We start from the raw sequence: 20777 nt of genomic DNA on the forward strand, positions 1-20777 counted from the left end.
CATGTGTATATAGACAAGATGCACCCATGTATACAAGTATCACATGTGTATATAGACAAGATGCACTCATGTATACAAGTATCACATGTGTATATAGACAAGATGCACTCATGTATACAAGTATCACATGTGTATATAGACAAGATGCACCCATGTATACAAGTATCACATGTGTATATAGACAAGATGCACCCATGTATAAAAGTATCACATGTGTATATAGACAAGATGCACCCATGTATACAAGTATCACATGTGTATATAGACAAGATGCACCCATGTATACAAGTATCACATGTATATAGACAAGATGCACCCACGTATACAAGTATCACATGATATGTATATAGACAAGATGCACCCATGTATACAAGTATCACATGTATATAGACAAGAGGCACCCACGTATACAAGTATCACATGTGTATATAGACAAGATGCACCCATGTATACAAGTATCACATGTGTATATAGACAAGATGCACCCATGTATACAAGTATTACATGTGTATATAGACAAGATGCACCCATGTATAAAAGTATCATATGTGTATATAGACAAGATGCACTCATGCATACAAGTATCACATGTGTATATAGACAAGATGCACTCATGCATACAAGTATCACATGTGTATATAGACAAGATGCACCCATGTATACAAGTATCACATGTGTATATAGACAAGATGCACCCATGTATACAAGTATCACATGTGTATATAGACAAGAGGCACCCACGTATACAAGTATCACATGTATATAGATAAGATGCACCCACGTATACAAGTATCACATGTGTATATAGACAAGATGCACCCATGTGTACAAGTATCACATGTGTATATAGACAAGATGCACCCATGTATACAAGTATCACATGTATATAGACAAGATGCACCCATGTATACAAGTATCACATGTGTATATAGACAAGAGGCATCCACGTATACAAGTATTACATGTGTATATAGACAAGAGGCACCCATGTATACAAGTATCACATGTGTATATAGACAAGAGGCACCCATGTATACAAGTATCACATGTATATAGACAAGATGCACCCACGTATACAAGTATTACATGTGTATATAGAGAAGATGCACCCACGTATACAAGTATCACATGTGTATATAGACAAGATGCACTCATGCATACAAGTATCACATGTGTATATAGACAAGATGCACTCATGCATACAAGAATCACATGTGTATATAGACAAGATGCACCCATGTATACAAGTATCACATGTGTATATAGACAAGATGCACCCATGTATAAAAGTATCACATGTGTATATAGACAAGATGCACCCATGTATACAAGTATCACATGTGTATATAGACAAGATGCACCCATGTATACAAGTATCATAAGGGATTAAATGCCATATCCTCCTCTGTGGAAAGAATAACTTATAACTATATACATTCTTGGTTTAACATAAACTCAACTTAGTTTCTAAACGTAGAAATAAATAACACACAAAATAACGACACAACAACTTTTTATGGTTAGAGAAAAAACCCGCAGGTCACGTTTATTGTGGCAACACAAGAACTAACGACCGTCTGAATAAACATGGACCAGGGGGGCGGCAATCAGGTACTAGCTAAAACGTAGTAACCCATGCTAACAAGATGGGCAGTACCAGGGCGCAGGAGAAGAAGCAGAGCGTAGCTCAATACTATAAAACAGGGAATTCTCGGCATCGTAATCACACGGGCAGGGAACACCCCAGACGCGCGTCTGGGGACTTCATCCCTGGCCGGAAGTGCCGTCACTCTACCTCGATCACATCCTGCCCCCGGACACTGTCCACCCGCCAGCCCAGGGTGCAAACCACCACTCCGTACCAGTAAGGGCCAGGATCAAAAAGGTGCGTAAACCAGATTGAAATACCTGGGGAGCTGAAACTTAACGTCCTTGGACTTACAGAAATAGGCTGGCTAGCCCTCATCAAGCCTTCGGATAGCCCTAGTCCCTGGGGACCACCATAAGGACGGATCCCCCTACTGATTGCAAAATAATAAACAAAGGGAGGGAAGGGTGGGGAAAACTTTGAGAAAAACAGCAGAAAGAGGACATGTGCTTCCTGCACTGGGCTTAAAAAGGTAAGCTGGAACCCCTCCTCTCTTTCTGCAACATTGTTTCACACACACAACACAACACTCCCCTCCTCCGTCTTGGCCTTAACCCTTATGTGCATTCCAGGCAATTTGCCTTACATTTCCTTAAGGGATTAAATGCCATATCCTCCTCTGTGGAAAGAATAACTTATAACTATATACATTCTTGGTTTAACATAAACTCAACTTAGTTTCTAAACGTAGAAATAAATAACACACAAAATAACGACACAACAACTTTTTATGGTTAGAGAAAAAACCCGCAGGTCACGTTTATTGTGGCAACACAAGAACTAACGACCGTCTGAATAAACATGGACCAGGGGGGCGGCAATCAGGTACTAGCTAAAACGTAGTAACCCATGCTAACAAGATGGGCAGTACCAGGGCGCAGGAGAAGAAGCAGAGCGTAGCTCAATACTATAAAACAGGGAATTCTCGGCATCGTAATCACACGGGCAGGGAACACCCCAGACGCGCGTCTGGGGACTTCATCCCTGGCCGGAAGTGCCGTCACTCTACCTCGATCACATCCTGCCCCCGGACACTGTCCACCCGCCACGAGATCGCCCGAATATCAAGGGCCACTCTCGCCGCCACCCAACTCACACAAATAGGAGTAGGGACTGACGTATATCTTCAATAAACAGGTCCATGCCATGGTCCGTAAGATGGACCCCGTCGCCTCGGTACAGGCTACGGTCAGCGGCCGTAATGAACTTGTGTTCCACAACAAAACCACCTAGCTCGCACATAAGCTTCCTAACATCTCTATTGAGCTTCTTGCGAACTTGGAACGCTGCCCTATGATTGGCCATGTGTCTCCACGTCAACCTCGGTATAATGTTTGACCAGCCCATTCTCACACCAGGCAACCAAGCTTTAAAGGTGCGCAGATCTGATTGGATCACTGCGCTCAAGTCCCGGCCGGGAATTGAGCCGAGATCATTCCCACCTAAGTGGATGATCAGCACATGGGGTTTCTCCCACCGCCTCATGGCGGATTGCAGTAACCCAGGCAGATCTGCCCAGCAAAGGCCTCTCCTCCCTAACCACCTAACTACCACCCTGGAGAATGAGAACCCAAGCTGCTGCCCTCCAGGTTGCGATGCCGCTCGGATAGCCGCCCAGTGTACGAACGAGTGCCCAACGATCCAGGCACGAAGTGGCCCACTTCTAGGCCCTGCAATAGAAACAAGAGTTAGGGCATATAATGGCAACGCAGTGTGCAACATTATCAACCAGCAAATATTAACATTGGGATATAAGTGGCCTAACGTAAATCTGATACCTCTTAGACTTCCACCTCCCAAGCGCCATTATGCGGTCAGCCGACCAGCCTAAAGTCGCCGCCGTCGTAGCAGCTCCAACCCTAAAGGAGTGAGGAGCTATAGTATTGGGATTCAAGCCCACTTTTTTAGCCGCCCACCCCAAAACCTTCCGAAATTGAAACCTCGTCAGGGGGGTACCATCCTGATGAATTAAAAATCTAGCCGCACCCACTGGACGCCTGTCCGAGAAGGTCTTCAACAGTGCACTAGGGCAGCAGGCGGAACCCGCATACGCGGGTAGCGACAGCCAGGCCCCCCTACCATCTTGATCGACTTTCGATCGAGGGATGAAAAGTAATACCCCATTATCCGTAAACCTGACGTGCTCCGCCAGGACGCCACCCACTTTCGCCAACTTAGACTGGGGGACCAATTCCCCCACTCGGAGAGCACCATGAAACGCCATGGCGAACGCCGCTGAAAAAAAAAGCCGCACCTCGTAGTCTGAGGAACATACCTCCGGTAAAACACGAAGCAGGAGGACCAACCTGTCCGCCGTTATGGGTTCCCTAACGTCTGGACGCCGCACTTCCGACCTTCCCCAACCCCTCAGTATTTGACGAATCAAAAACGTTTTGGAAGAGTCCGTCAGCGTGAATAGTTTACAGAAAAAGGACACCGCCGCCAACCGCGCGGATACCGCCCCTTTCTTAGCTAACTTAGCCCTAAGCTCCGCGAGCCAGCGCAATAGCCAGTCCTGCTCACCAGCACAAGAAGGAAATCCTTGGACATCGCAGAAGAATACCCATTCTTCCCAGTACCTTATATAGGACTTCCAAGTGGAAGGTGCCAGGGACGCCTTAAGCACCGGAATCAGGGACTGCCATCCAAAGCCACCTGCCAAAGAAAAGGGGGACAGGGAAAGCCATGAGTGGCAGCCTCAGGAGCACATTTCCTAAAATTTTCCCATTGAAAGCGAGATAGTGCATCAGCAATAACGTTTTTAACTCCTGGGACATGCCTAGCCCGAAACTCAATGTTCCGCTTGAGGCATCTCAAAACCAGAATTCTCAGATATCGAATTACTGGTGGTGAGGACGAAGAGAGACCGTTAATGGCGTAAACCACGCTCAAATTGTCCGTCCAAAAAATGACGGAGCGGTTCTCGAGCTTGTCCCCCCAGATCTCCAACGCCACCAGAATGGGGAAAAGCTCTAGAAGGCACAGGTTCCTGGTCAGGCCCCTGGCCGCCCACTCTGCCGGCCAAGGTTCGGCGCTCCACTCGCCATTGAGATAGGCGCCGTATCCAAAACCCCCAGCAGCATCAGTAAAGAGGTGCAGTTCTCGCGCCGGAGTCTGGGGGGTTCTCCAAATACAGATCCCATTGAAATCCCTGAGGAACAGATCCCAGACACGGAGGTCTTCCCTCATGTCACTATTAACCATTAGTTTGGCCTTAGGGGAAGTAACTCCCGGCAACAAGCGCTCCATTCTTTTCAGGAAAATCCTCCCCATCGGGATGACCCTCCCTGCAAAGTTGAGCAGACCCAAAACCGATTGGAGCTCTTTCAGCGTGCAAAACTGCGCCGCTGCGAGGCTCCTGACTGCTGCCAACATCTTCTGTACCTTATCAACCGGAAGCCTACATTCCTGGGCTACCGAATCAATTTCGATACCCAGGAAGGTTAGACAAGTGCAAGGGCCCTCCGATTTGTCTTCTGCTAAGGGGACTCCAAATTTCTCCATCAACAGCCGCATGGCGTAAAGGAGCAGCTCACATTCCCTAGACCCCTGTCTGCCGACCAGGAGAAAGTCGTCCAAGTAGTGAGCAATCCTATCCTCTCCTGTCACTTCCGCCACGGCCCAATGCAAGAAGGAACTAAACGCCTCAAAATAGGCGCAGGAAATGGAACACCCCATGGGCAAACAACGGTCAACATAATAGTGTCCGTTGAAAAAACAACCCATTAAGTAAAATGATGCGGGGTGAATCGGCAAGAGTCTGAAAGCAGACTCGATGTCAAGCTTGGCCAGTAAAGCCCCATGACCCGATCTGCGTACTACTTGCAAGGCATCATCAAATGACTGGTAATATACGGTACTTAAGTCCTGAGGAATGGCGTCATTGACTGACTTTCCCTTTGGGTATGAGAGATGTTGTATCATCCTAAACTTTCCTGGGTCTTTCTTGGGCACGACCCCTAGAGGCGAGATAACCAATCCCGGCATAGGTTTTTCCCTAAACGGGCCAGCCATTCTACCCAGTGAAACTTCCTTACCCAATTTCTCCTTCAATACCTCCGGGAAAAGGGAGGCAGATTTCAGGTTCCTGCGAGAAGCCGCACCCGAAACCGGACCTTGTACGGGGATAACAAAACCTTCCCGGAGCCCTGACTCCAACAAGGCCGCCGTTACCCTATCGGGGTATAGCGTGAGCCACTTATTAATTGCGGCCACCTTCAGCGGGATGTCCGCTCTTAGCGACAGCAGGGCCTCTTGGCCCAGTCCTGTCCTGTCTCTCCCCTTTTTTAACGCAGTCCGCGGCAGGGTGAAATCCCCCGCAGATGCGACAAGCGTGCCGAAAGGAACACGCGGTTCCCAACGTGCATTGCTTGTCCTGGAATTTCCAACAAACCCCAGCTGGGCGTCTGCGAAATCTATTTGCGGGTCGAAACTGCGTTGCACCCGCCGGGGCCCCCGCAGTACCTAGTGATTTCTCGGGACCCAGCCGGGCCCAGAGTTGCATTTCTACGCACCCGAAATCCAACAGTGGATTACCCACCATCTTTCTGCGGAACTCCTCATCGTAATCCCGCCAGGCACCATCGCGATAATTATCAGCAATGATCTCCATGTTTTCCATGTATTTCAACACGGCTAAACACTGGTCCGGCCATTTTTGCAAATAGCAGGACGCATAGATCCTGAAACACCGGCGCCATTCGTGAAATGTATCTGGGCGCTGGTACTTCTTGGGGCCTGTCCCATCCTCCGCTCTCGCTTTCTGCCTTAGGGCTTCCACCGAGAGCTCGAAGATGTTAACAAATTTACCCTCTTGAATTCTCCGTACTGTCTTAGTCTTCAAATGCTCGTGCAGATCATAAGAAGACCAGGATCTAGTATCCCCTTGGAGTGCCACCTTCCGATTAACAGGCCTCCCCACCCCACTTATGCGAAGTCTGGGTGGGGCAGCCCTGTCGGACCTACCAGAGGCAATATAGTCATGACGGTCACGCAAACCCCCTTTTTCTGATATCTTCTCATCAGTTAACCATCTAAGCATCTTATACATTCTTTTATTGCCCTTCCCATGCAACCCCAGTTCCTTGTCATTTTCTGACCCAGAATCATCCGAGGATGAGGTAAAACCCCGCAACCCCACTGAAACTGAGGACTCACCATCTCTCACACCAGTCCTGTTTGGAATCGCCACGACTCCCGAAGTAGAAGGACGCTCATCCTCTGACACCATGGAGTCCTGGCCGCTCTCAGCACCTCTCTCCAACCCGCTGCCTGAATCTCCTGACGTAGCCATGTCGCTTTCCTGCAAAAGAGATTGCCAGAGAGGAGTACCACGAAGGGGAAGGTCTGCTCTACCCCTCCCCCTGTGCCCAGACCGTTCATGCATCCCCTCACACACATCATGGTTGTCTTCGCCACTTGCAACATCATCATACACACCCTGCTCATCTTCTGTAAAGTCCTCTATCTCTTCACTAAAATGTACTGACTTCTGAGTGATAGGGGTGGCTTTCTTACGTCTAGTGGATGCAACCGCTAAATCTAAACTCTGAAACTGTTCTGGTGAACCATGTTTGGTAGAAGACCTAGTTACTACCTTCCTCGCTGCTGCCGGGGATGCGCCCGGAGCCTGAGGCCTAGCCCCTACACTCCCACTAATTTGCGCGCCAAAAGCGCCGCCTGCACGGGCGCCGCCTTTGCCCAAAGAAACCTCACTATTACTGCCAGCGCTCTTAGGCATACTCCTAGCGTGCCCAATAGGTGCTGCGACACCTTTATAATTGCCCAATGGGGCCTTTGCCCCTTGACGAGGATTACTGCCCGACGGGGCCTTTGCCCTTTGCCGGGCCGTAATACCCTTTGCAACCTGCCCACGGGGGCCTCCAACAGGGACCCCCGGGTTCATTTGGCCAGAGAAATGCCCCCCCTGAGGTAATTCCTCCATTGATTCACCATTAGCCCCCTCGTGAAGATCAACCCCCACAAGTGCTGCCCCTGTAGACCCCATTGCATCAGCAGAATTGCCCCCCGGAGCATAAGTTCCCCCCCGCGGCACTCCTCTCTTACCTTGGACGCCGCGCGGGGAACTCGACCTGCTCCGCTTCGATGACCGCTGACAAATGGCGGGACCGGCAGTGACGTCATCGGAAATGACGTCACCGGAAGTCCCGCCCTCGGAGGACCGCAAACCGGAAGTCGCCGCCGATGGAGGAACAGTCGACGCGGGAGCCTGCGCAACCACCGCCGGAGGACCAAGGACCACGTGGGACGCACCCGGAGACCCCGACAAAGAAGATGCCCACATCTGGAAAAGGGATACCGCGGCCGCGATGGAGTCCTGAGACACCGGAGACGACGTCGGAGGTAAGGCCGAACTGCTCCCACTAAAACTACCAACTATTGGGGCAAAAGAGCAAGGCCCGTAGGGGCCGGGGACCGGAACGCCACAAGGCCGAGAAGGGCCCGCCGCGACCACGCGAGGGGAGGGAGGCCCAGCCAGGGGGACCGGAGAGCAGGGGACAGAGGAGCTAGCGGCTGTAGACCGCATAGCGGGCCTAGCGGGGACCCCCGCTTTACCGGCTACTTTAGGGGGACATGTGGGCCTGCGAAGGCCAGAAACGGGCCCGGCAGGGCCCGACGTGGTAACTAAATTGGGGCCTATGTCAGAACTAACCCCCCGAAAAGAGGGCTCACTCCCGGCCGCATGGCCGACGGGCTCAGACGCGCCATCTGGATGCCCAGCACTACCCCCCATATTGCTCACTAATGCCAGCACCTCCAGTAGGGCCCTATCTGAAATCTCCCCACCACTACCCCCAACCTCCCCGGAGGATTGATCAAGTGAAGGGGAAAGGGAGGGAAGTAAAGGGGTTCGACCCACCGTTTCTGGCGATGGAGGGATCCACTCAGCTGCTTCATCGCTGTCTTCAACAACTTCTCTCTCTGCAGGTTCCTCCCCAGCCTCCATGATTCGCTTTGGAGGTGCTTTAGATCTCCTTGAACGTCTCATGTGAAAACTTTGAGAAAAACAGCAGAAAGAGGACATGTGCTTCCTGCACTGGGCTTAAAAAGGTAAGCTGGAACCCCTCCTCTCTTTCTGCAACATTGTTTCACACACACAACACAACACTCCCCTCCTCCGTCTTGGCCTTAACCCTTATGTGCATTCCAGGCAATTTGCCTTACATTTCCTCATGTGTATATAGACAAGAGGCACCCACGTATACAAGTATCACATGTATATAGATAAGATGCACCCACGTATACAAGTATCACATGTGTATATAGACAAGATGCACCCATGTGTACAAGTATCACATGTGTATATAGACAAGATGCACCCATGTATACAAGTATCACATGTATATAGACAAGATGCACCCACGTATACAAGTATCACATGTGTATATAGACAAGATGCACCCACGTATACAAGTATTACATGTGTATATAGACAAGAGGCACCCATGTATACAAGTATTACATGTGTATATAGACAAGATGCACCCATGTATACAAGTATCACATGTGTATATAGACAAGATGCACCCATGTATACAAGTATCACATGTATATATAGACAAGATGCACCCATGTATACAAGTATCACATGTATATAGACAAGATGCACCCACGTATACAAGTATCACATGTGTATATAGACAAGAGGCACCCAAGTATACAAGTATTACATGTGTATATAGACAAGATTCACCCACGTATACAAGTACCACATGATATGTATATAGACAAGATGCACCCATGTATACAAGTATCACATGTGTATATAGACAAGATGCACCCATGTATACAAGTATCACATGTATATAGACAAGATGCACCCATGTATACAAGTATCACATGATATGTATATAGACAAGAGGCACCCACGTATACAAGTATAACATGTATATATAGACAAGATGCACTCATGCATACAAGTATCACATGTGTATATAGACAAGATGCACTCATGCATACAAGTATCACATGTATATAGACAAGATGCACTCATGCATACAAGTATCACATGTGTATATAGACAAGATGCACTCATGCATACAAGTATCACATGTGTATATAGACAAGATGCACTCATGCATACATGTATCACATGTGTATATAGACAAGATGCACCCATGTATACAAGTATCACATGCGTATATAGACAAGATGCACTCATGTATACAAGTATCACATGTGTATATAGACAAGATGCACTCATGTATACAAGTATCACATGTGTATATAGACAAGATGCACCCATGTATACAAGTATCACATGTGTATATAGACAAGATGCACCCATGTATAAAAGTATCACATGTGTATATAGACAAGATGCACCCATGTATACAAGTATCACATGTGTATATAGACAAGATGCACCCATGTATACAAGTATCACATGTATATAGACAAGATGCACCCACGTATACAAGTATCACATGATATGTATATAGGCAAGATGCACCCATGTATACAAGTATCACATGTATATAGACAAGAGGCACCCACGTATACAAGTATCACATGTGTATATAGACAAGATGCACCCATGTATACAAGTATCACATGTGTATATAGACAAGATGCACCCATGTATACAAGTATTACATGTGTATATAGACAAGATGCACCCATGTATAAAAGTATCATATGTGTATATAGACAAGATGCACTCATGCATACAAGTATCACATGTGTATATAGACAAGATGCACTCATGCATACAAGTATCACATGTGTATATAGACAAGATGCACCCATGTATACAAGTATCACATGTGTATATAGACAAGATGCACCCATGTATACAAGTATCACATGTGTATATAGACAAGAGGCACCCACGTATACAAGTATCACATGTATATAGATAAGATGCACCCACGTATACAAGTATCACATGTGTATATAGACAAGATGCACCCATGTGTACAAGTATCACATGTGTATATAGACAAGATGCACCCATGTATACAAGTATCACATGTATATAGACAAGATGCACCCATGTATACAAGTATCACATGTGTATATAGACAAGAGGCATCCACGTATACAAGTATTACATGTGTATATAGACAAGAGGCACCCATGTATACAAGTATCACATGTGTATATAGACAAGAGGCACCCATGTATACAAGTATCACATGTATATAGACAAGATGCACCCACGTATACAAGTATTACATGTGTATATAGAGAAGATGCACCCACGTATACAAGTATCACATGTGTATATAGACAAGATGCACTCATGCATACAAGTATCACATGTGTATATAGACAAGATGCACTCATGCATACAAGTATCACATGTGTATATAGACAAGATGCACCCATGTATACAAGTATCACATGTGTATATAGACAAGATGCACCCATGTATAAAAGTATCACATGTGTATATAGACAAGATGCACCCATGTATACAAGTATCACATGTGTATATAGACAAGATGCACCCATGTATACAAGTATCACATGTGTATATAGACAAGAGGCACCCACGTATACAAGTATCACATGTATATAGATAAGATGCACCCACGTATACAAGTATCACATGTGTATATAGACAAGATGCACCCATGTGTACAAGTATCACATGTGTATATAGACAAGATGCACCCATGTATACAAGTATCACATGTATATAGACAAGATGCACCCACTTATACAAGTATCACATGTGTATATAGACAAGATGCACCCACGTATACAAGTATTACATGTGTATATAGACAAGAGGCACCCATGTATACAAGTATTACATGTGTATATAGACAAGATGCACCCATGTATACAAGTATCACATGTGTATATAGACAAGATGCACCCATGTATACAAGTATCACATGTATATATAGACAAGATGCACCCATGTATACAAGTATCACATGTATATAGACAAGATGCACCCACGTATACAAGTATCACATGTGTATATAGACAAGAGGCACCCAAGTATACAAGTATTACATGTGTATATAGACAAGATTCACCCACGTATACAAGTACCACATGATATGTATATAGACAAGATGCACCCATGTATACAAGTATCACATGTGTATATAGACAAGATGCACCCATGTATACAAGTATCACATGTATATAGACAAGATGCACCCATGTATACAAGTATCACATGATATGTATATAGACAAGAGGCACCCACGTATACAAGTATAACATGTATATAGATAAGATGCACCCACGTATACAAGTATCACATGTGTATATAGACAAGATGCACCCATGTATACAAGTATCACATGTGTATATAGACAAGATGCACCCATGTATACAAGTATCACATGTATATAGACAAGATGCACCCACGTATACAAGTATCACATGTGTATATAGACAAGAGGCACCCACGTATACAAGTATTACATGTGTATATAGACAAGAGGCACCCATGTATACAAGTATCACATGTGTATATAGACAAGATGCACCCATGTATACAAGTATCACATGTGTATATATAGACAAGATGCACCCATGTATACAAGTATCACATGTATATAGACAAGATGCACCCACGTATACAAGTATCACATGTGTATATAGACAAGATTCACCCACGTATACAAGTATCACATGATATGTATATAGACAAGATACACCCATGTATACAAGTATCACATATGTATATAGACAAGATGCACCCACGTATACAAGTATCACATGTGTATATAGACAAGATGCACCCATGTATACAAGTATCACATGATATGTATATAGACAAGATGCACCCACGTATACAAGTATCACATGTGTATATAGACAAGATGCACCCATGTATACAAGTATCACATGTGTATATAGACAAGATGCACCCACGTATACAAGTATCACATGTATATATAGACAAGATGCACCCACGTATACAAGTATCACATGTGTATATAGACAAGATGCACTCATGCATACAAGTATCACATGTGTATATAGACAAGATGCACCCACGTATACAAGTATCACATGTGTATATAGACAAGATCCACCCACGTATACAAGTATCACATGTGTATATAGACAAGATGCACCCACGTATACAAGTATCACATGTGTATATAGACAAGAGGCACCCACGTATACAAGTATCACATGTGTATATAGACAAGAGGCACCCACGTATACAAGTATCACTTGTGTATATAGACAAGATGCACCCATGTATACAAGTATCACATGTGTATATAGACAAGAGGCACCCACGTATACAAGTATTACATGTGTATATAGACAAGATGCACTCATGCATACAAGTATCACATGTATATAGACAAGATGCACCCACGTATACAAGTATCACATGTGTATATAGACAAGATGCACCCATGTATACAAGTATTACATGTGTATATAGACAAGATGCACCCATGCATACAGGTATCGCATGTGTATATAGACAAAAGGCACCCATGCATACAAGTTAGATGTGCTTTTCTTTCCAAATCGAAATTTGTCCAAATTTGTCAAATTCAGAGCTTCGGATCGATTCAAATTTCCGAATTACCGCAGCACCGAAACTAACGAATAAATCTGAATTAGTTTGGATTTATTCGTTACATTCAGATGGCCATGGACTAATCACAATTATACTAGTATTGTACAGTATATTAGGTTATATCACTCTGCTATGGGTTACACCTAATATCACAGTATATAATACTAGTCTATTACACAGCACATCCCACCTAACACATACCGAAATTCAGAATTTACGAATCGAATCCAAACCGAATACATCCAAATTTATTCAAATCCGAATGAATTCGAAACAAATGCATTAGAATGTATTTGAATTCGAATCGATCCGAAAACAAAATTCAAAAACATCCGAATCGATCCGAAACGAAAATGAATTTTTCCGCTGCGCACAAGTCTAATACAAGTATCACATGTGTATATAGACAAGAGGCACCCATGCATACAGATATTACACAATTATATAGACAAGATGCACAAATGCATACAAGTATCACATGTGTACGTAGATAAGATACACCCAAGCATGCAAATATCACATGTATTTAGATGAGATGCACCCATGCATAGCTATCACACTGGAATACCTAAGATCCAGTCTTTAATTTATAAGTATCCCACCAGTATACATGTGTCAACTACAGAAGAAGTTTATTGACCTCAAGGAGTGCATTATGCATTTACACACACACACCCACACATATATACAGTATTTCACACAAGTGAGTACACCCCTCACATTTTTGTAAATATTTTATTATATCTTTTCATGTGATAACACTGAAGAAATGACACTTTGCTACAATGTAAAGTAGTGAGTGTACAGCCTGTATAACAGTGCAAATTTGCTGTCCGCTCAAAATAACTCACAGCATTAATGTCTAAACCGTTGGCAACAAAAGTGAGTACACCCCTAAGTGGAAATGTCCAAATTGGGCCCAAAGTGTCAATATTTTGCGTGGCCCCATTATTTTCCAGCACTGCCTTAACCCTCTTGGGCATGGAGTTCACCAGAGCTTCGCAGGTTGCCACTGGAGTCCTCTTCCACTCCTCCATGACGACATCACTGAGCTGGTGGATGTTAGAGACCTTCTGCTCCCTCACTTCCATTTGCGAATGCCCCACAGATGCTCAATAGGGTTATAGGGTTTAGGTCTGGAGACATGCTTTTCCAGTCCATCACCTTTACCCTCAGCTTCTTCTGCAAGGCAGTGGTCATCTTGGAGGTGTGTTTGAGGTCGTTATCATGTTGGAATACTGCCCTGCGGCCCAGTCTCTGAAGGGAGGGGATCTTGCTCTGCTTCCCTCAATGAACTGTAGCTTCCCAGTGCCGGCAGCACTCATGCAGGCCCAGACCATGACACTCACACCACCATGCTTGACTGTAGGCAAGACACACTTGTCTTTGTACTCTTTACCTGGTTGCCGCCACACACACTTTACACCATCTTAACCAAATAGGTTTATCTTCGTCTTATCAGACCACAGGACATAGTTCCAGTAATCCATGTCCTTAGTCTGCTTGTCTTCAGCAAACTGTTTGTGGGCAGTGTGCGGTGTATGGTCTAAGCACTGACAGGCTGACCCCCCACCCCTTCAACCTCTGCAGCAATGCTGGCAGCTCTCATACGTCTATTTCCCAAAGACAACCTCTGGATATGACGCTGAGCATGTGCACTCAACTTCTTTGGTCGACCATGGCGAGGCCTGTTCTGAGTGGAACCTGTCCCGTGAAACTGCTGTATGGTCTTGGCTACCGTGCTCAATTTCAGGGTCTTGGCAATCTTCTTATAGCCTAGGCCATCTTTATGTAGAGCAACAATTCTTTTTTTTAGATCCTCAGAAAGTTCTTTGCCATGAGGTGCCATGTTGAACTTCCAGTGACAAGTATGAGAGACTGTGAGAGTGATAACACCAAATTTAACACACCTGCTCCCCATTCACACCTGAGACCTTGTAACACTAACGAGTCACATGACACCGGGGAGAGAAAATGGCCAATTTGGCTCAATTTGGACATTTACCCTTAGGGGTGTACCCACTTTTGTTGCCAATGTTTTAGACAATAATGGCTGTGTGTTGAGTTATTTTGAGGGGGCAGCAAATTTACACTGTTATACAGGCTGTACACTCACTACTTTACATTGTAGCAAAGTGTCAATTCTTCAGTGTTGTCACATGAAACGATATAATAAAATATTTACAAAAATGTGAGGAGTGTACTCACTTTCTTCTATAAGATACGACGAGTCCACGGATTCATCCTTTACTTGTGGGATATTATCCTCCTGCTAACAGGAAGTGGCAAAGAGCACCACAGCACAGCTGTCTATATAGCTCCTCCCTTGACTCCACCCCCAGTCATTCTCTTTGCCTACTCTAAGTACTAGGAAGGGTAAAGTGAAAGAGGTGATAAAATGTTTGTTTTTATTTTCTTCAAGCAAGAGTTTTTTATTTTAAATGGTACCGGTGTGTACTATTTTCCCTCAGGCAGCAGATGGATGAAGACTTCTGCCTGGAGGCTGATGATCTTAGCAGTTGTTACTAAGATCCAGTGCAGTTCGCACAGAATGGCTGAGGAGTACTTAAGAAACTTCAGTGTGAGGAACGTTTTTCATGCTATAAGCAGTGAGGTATGTTCAGTCATTTTTTTCTGGAGAGACTGTGTTATTTCAGAATTGGCTGACAGTATCCCCATGAGGGAGAGGGTAAGAAGTAATCCTAAAGTATAAAGAGGGGTATTACTGAGCTTGCATATATGGGCTATATAAAAATGGTTGACACTGATGTTTGAATGTTTGTGGGCAAACGTTTACATGTTTGGGAGTGCAGTTAACGTTTTTAAAGGAGAGACGTTTTTATGCTTTATTTAAGAAGGGTACACATGGCTTCATTTCTGGGTTTATGAACCCACATGGCTAGGTTTTTAGACCGCTCTGGGGCGGTTAATTTGGGCTGTGAGGCATCGAGTGAGATGGGCGGAGCCTATTTTCGCGCCTCAGTTGTTTTTCTCAAGCAAGCAGCAAGCTCCAGATCCGGTGGGCCTTTGTGAGCTGTATTGGGCCAAAACGAAGGTTTAACCCGGTTTTACAGACCCCTGAGGGCAGGTAGGCGCCACAGCAGGGCTGTGGCAAGGTGCAGGGGGTGCTTTTTATTGAAATAAACGTTTTGTATTTTTCCTTTTTTTCCTGTAAGGGTTAAGTATTCCTTTCCTTGTGGGGCAAACTTAGCTGCAGAATTGGGATGCTTCTACCATAAAATTGGGACAATTTGATTCTTTTAAGCAGTTTTGGAAAAATTGTATGCTTTTTTTCTCTTAAAGGCGCAGTTCCGTTTTTTAAGATTGTTATTTTTTCACTAAATAAACTGTTTTCAAGCCTGTTTGTGGTCATTACTAGCCTGTTTAACATGTCTGACATTGAGAAAAGCCAATGTTCCATATGTTTAGAAGCCATTGTGGAACCCCCACTTAAAATGTGTCCCTCATGTACTGAAAGGGCCTTACATTGCAAAGAACATATTTTAGCTGATAAAAGTATGTCACAGGATGATTCTCAGTCAGAAGAGAATCAGGTTTTGCCATCTACTTCTCCCCAAGTGTCACAACCTTTAACGCCCGCACAAGCGACGCCAAGTACTTCTAGTGCGTCTAATTCTTTCACCCTGCAAGATATGGCCACAGTTATGTCTACTACCCTCACAGAGGTATTATCTAAACTGCCTGGTTTGCAGGGGAAGCGCAATAGGTCCGGTATGAGAGTAAATGCTGAGCCCTCTGACGCTTTATTAGCCATCTCCGATGTTCCCTCACAATGCTGTGAATTGGGGGTAGGGGAATTGCTGTCTGAGGGAGAGCTTTCTGATTCAGGAAAGATGTTCCCTCAAACAGACTCAGATATGACGGCTTTTAAGTTTAAGCTTGAACACCTCCACTTGTTACTCAGGGAGGTTTAGCGACTCTGGATGACTGTGACCCTATTGTAATTCCTCCAGAGAAATTGTGTAAAATGGATAGATATCTAGAGGTTCCTTCTTACACTAATGTTTTTCCGGTCCCTAAGAGGATTTCGGACATTGTTACTAAAGAATGGGATAGACCAGGCATTCAGTTCTCTCCCCCTCCTACTTTTAAGAAAATGTTTCCCATATCTGACACCATTCGGGATTCGTGGCAGACGGTCCCTAAGGTGGAGGGAGCTGTTTCTACCCTAGCTAAGCGTACAACTATACCTATTGAGGACAGTTGTGCTTTCAAAGATCCTATGGATAAAAAATTAGAGGGTCTTCTAAAGAAAATATTTATTCATCAGGGTTTTCTTCTGCAACCTATAGCGTGCATTGTTCCTGTAACTACTGCAGCTGCTTTTTGGTTCGAGGCTCTTGAGGAGGCTCTTAAGGTTGAGACCCCATTGGATGAGATTTTAGATAGAATTAAGGCTCTCAAGCTAGCTAATTCTTTTATTACAGATGCCGCTTTTCAACTGGCTAAATTATCGGCAAAGAATTCAGGTTTTGCCATTTTGTCGCGTAGAGCGTTATGGCTTAAGTCCTGGTCTGCTGATGTGTCATCAAAATCTAAGGTATTAGCTATTCCTTTCAAGAGTAAGACCCTATTCGAGCCTGAACTGAAGGAGATAATATCCAACATCACTGGAGGAAAAGGCCATGCTCTTCCTCAGGATAAGACAAATAGAATGAGGGCCAAACAGAATAATTTTCATTCCTTTCAAAACTTCAAAGGTGGTCCCGCTACCTCCTCCCCTGCCACAAAGCAGGAGGGGAATTTTGCTCAATCCATGTCTGTCTGGAGACCTAACCAGACCTGGAATAAAGGTAAACAGGCCAAGAAGCCCGCTGCTGCTACCAAGACAGCATGAAGGGGCAGCCCCCGATCCGGGACCGGATCTAGTGGGGGCAGACTTTCTCTCTTCGCTCAGGCTTGGGCAAGAGACGTTCAGGATTCCTGGGCATTAGAAATTGTGGCCCAGGGGTATCTTCTAGAATTCAAAGATTCTCCTCCAAAGGGGAGATTTCATCTTTCACGGTTGTCTGTAAACCAGACAAAAAGAGAGGCGTTCTTACGCTGTGTAGAAGACCTATATACTATGGGTGTAATCTGCCCAGTTCCAAAAGCAGAACAGGGGCAGGGGTTTTACTCCAATCTGTTCGTGGTTCCCAAAAAAGAGGGAACCTTCAGACCGATTTTAGATCTCAAGATCCTAAACAAATTTCTCAGAGTCCCATCCTTCAAGATGGAGACCATTCGGACTATTTTACCAATGATCCAGGAGGGTCAATATATGACCACCGTGGATTTGAAGGATGCTTATCTTCACATTCCTATCCACAAAGATCATCACCAGTTCCTCAGGTTCGCCTTCCTGGACAAGCATTACCAGTTTGTGGCTCTTCCCTTCGGGTTAGCCACAGCTCCCAGAATTTTCACAAAAGTGCTAGGGTCCCTTTTGGCGGTTCTAAGGCCGCGGGGCATAGCAGTGGCGCCTTATCTTGATGATATCTTAATTCAGGCGTCAACGTACCAACTAGCCAAATCTCACACGGACATCGTGTTGGCTTTTGTAAGATCTCACGGGTGGAAGGTGAACGTAAAGAAGAGTTCACTTATCCCTCTCACAAGAGTTCCATTCCTGGGAACTCTGATAGATTCGGTAGACATGAAAATTTTTCTGACGGAGGTCAGAAAATCAAAGATCTTAACCACCTGCCGAGCACTTCATTCCATTCCTCGGCCATCAGTGGCTCAGTGTATGGAGGTAATTGGACTAATGGTAGCGGCAATGGACATAGTTCCGTTTGCTCGCTTGCATCTCAGACCACTGCAACTATGCATGCTCAGACAGTGGAATGGGGATTATGCAAATTTATCTCCTCAGATAAATCTGGATCAAGAGACCAGAGACTCTCTTCTTTGGTGGTTGTCACAGGATCATCTGTCCCAGGGAATGTGTTTCCGCAGGCCAGCATGGGTCAAAGTGACGACGGACGCCAGCCTATTGGGCTGGGGTGCAGTCTGGAATTCCCTGAAAGCACAGGGTGTGTGGACTCAGGAGGAGGCTCTCCTTCTAATAAATATTCTAGAACTGAGAGCGATATTCAGCGCGCTTCAGGCGTGGCCTCAGCTGGCTTCGGCCAGATTCATAAGATTCCAGTCGGACAATATCACGACTGTAGCATATATCAATCATCAGGGGGGAACAAAGAGTTCTCTAGCGATGATAGAGGTTTCCAAAATAATTCAATGGGCAGAGACTCACTCTTGCCATCTATCAGCAATCTATATCCCAGGAGTGGAGAACTGGGAAGCAGATTTTCTAAGTCGTCAGACTTTTCATCCGGGGGAGTGGGAGCTCCATCCGGAGGTGTTTGCACAATTGATTCATCAATGGGGCACACCAGAATTGGATCTGATGGCATCTCGTCAGAATGCCAAACTTCCTTGTTACGGGTCCAGATCAAGGGATCCCCAAGCAGTACTGATAGATGCTCTAGCAGTACCTTGGTCGTTCAACCTGGCTTATGTGTTTCCACCATTTCCTCTCCTTCCTCGTCTGATTGCCAGAATCAAACAGGAGAGGGCTTCTGTGATTTTGATAGCACCTGCGTGGCCACGCAGGACTTGGTATGCAGACCTGGTGGAAATGTCATCTCTACCACCGTGGACACTGCCACTGAGACAGGACCTTCTCATTCAAGGTCCGTTCCAGCATCCAAATCTAGTTTCTCTGCGGCTGACTGCCTGGAGATTGAACACTTGATTTTTATCTAAGCGGGGATTCTCTGAGTCGGTCATAGACACCTTGATTCAGGCTCGAAAGCCTGTCACTAGGAAAATTTACCATAAGATATGGCGTAAATATCTTTATTGGTGCGAATCCAAAGGCTACTCATGGAATAAGATCAGGATTCCTAGGATTTTGTCCTTTCTCCAAGAAGGATTGGAGAAGGTGTTATCAGCTAGTTCCCTAAAGGGACAGATATCTGCTTTATCAATTTTACTACACAAGCGTCTGGCAGATGTTCCAGACGTTCAGTTGTTTTGTCAGGCTTTAGTTAGAATCAAGCCTGTGTTTAAACCTGTCGCTCCGCCATGGAGTTTGAATTTAGTTCTTAAAGTTCTTCAAGGGGTTCCGTTTGAACCTATGCATTCCATAGATATTAAGCTTCTATCTTGGAAAGTTCTGTTGTTAGTTGCTATCTCTTTGGCTCGAAGAGTTTCTGAACTATCTGCATTGCAATGCGACTCGCCTTATCTTGTTTTCCATTCCGATAAGGTGGTTTTGCGTACCAAACCTGGATCCTTCCTAAGGTTGTTACTAATAAGAATATTAATCAGGAAATTGTTGTTCCTTCTCTGTGTCCTAACCCTTCTTGCAAGAAGGAGCGTCTGATACACAACTTGGATGTGGTTCGTGCTTTGAAGTTTTACTTGCAAGCGACCAAAGATTTCCGTCAAACATCTTCTCTGTTTGTTGTCTATTCAGGAAAACATAGAGGTCAAAAAGCTACGGCTACCTCTCTTTCTTTTTGACTGAAAAGCATCATCCGGTTGTCACATGAGACTGCTGGACAGCAGCCTCCTGAAAGGATTACAGCC

At 45.0% G+C, this 20777-nt stretch overlaps 2 protein-coding genes across 2 annotated transcripts in view; one reads left to right on the forward strand and one right to left on the reverse strand.

Annotated features, from left to right (window-relative positions):
* LOC128646797 (interferon regulatory factor 4) overlaps positions 1-20777 on the forward strand; it is a 141719-nt gene that overhangs the window by 108688 nt on the left and 12254 nt on the right. The window lies entirely within an intron of this gene.
* On the reverse strand, positions 2450-8779 carry LOC128646489 (uncharacterized). The gene is made up of 2 exons (XM_053699604.1): positions 6806-8779; positions 2450-3318 (listed from the first exon to the last, which is right to left on the reverse strand). Exons 1-2 carry the CDS (start codon positions 8691-8693, stop codon positions 2741-2743), a joined length of 2466 nt encoding a protein of 821 aa, XP_053555579.1. The 5' UTR covers positions 8694-8779; the 3' UTR covers positions 2450-2740.

Source organism: Bombina bombina, chromosome 1, assembly GCF_027579735.1.
Source record: "Bombina bombina isolate aBomBom1 chromosome 1, aBomBom1.pri, whole genome shotgun sequence".
NCBI lineage: Eukaryota > Metazoa > Chordata > Amphibia > Anura > Bombinatoridae > Bombina > Bombina bombina.

Excerpts from the sequence above, each read along its gene's own strand:
- LOC128646489 (XM_053699604.1), bottom strand. The coding sequence starts at position 8,693 with ATGTCCTCTTTCTGCTGTTTTTCTCAAAGTTTTCACATGAGACGTTCA. Across the intron at positions 3,319-6,805 it reads CAGGACTGGTGTGAGAGATG|GGCCTAGAAGTGGGCCACTT; the intron begins GTGAGTCCTCAG and ends TTTCTATTGCAG.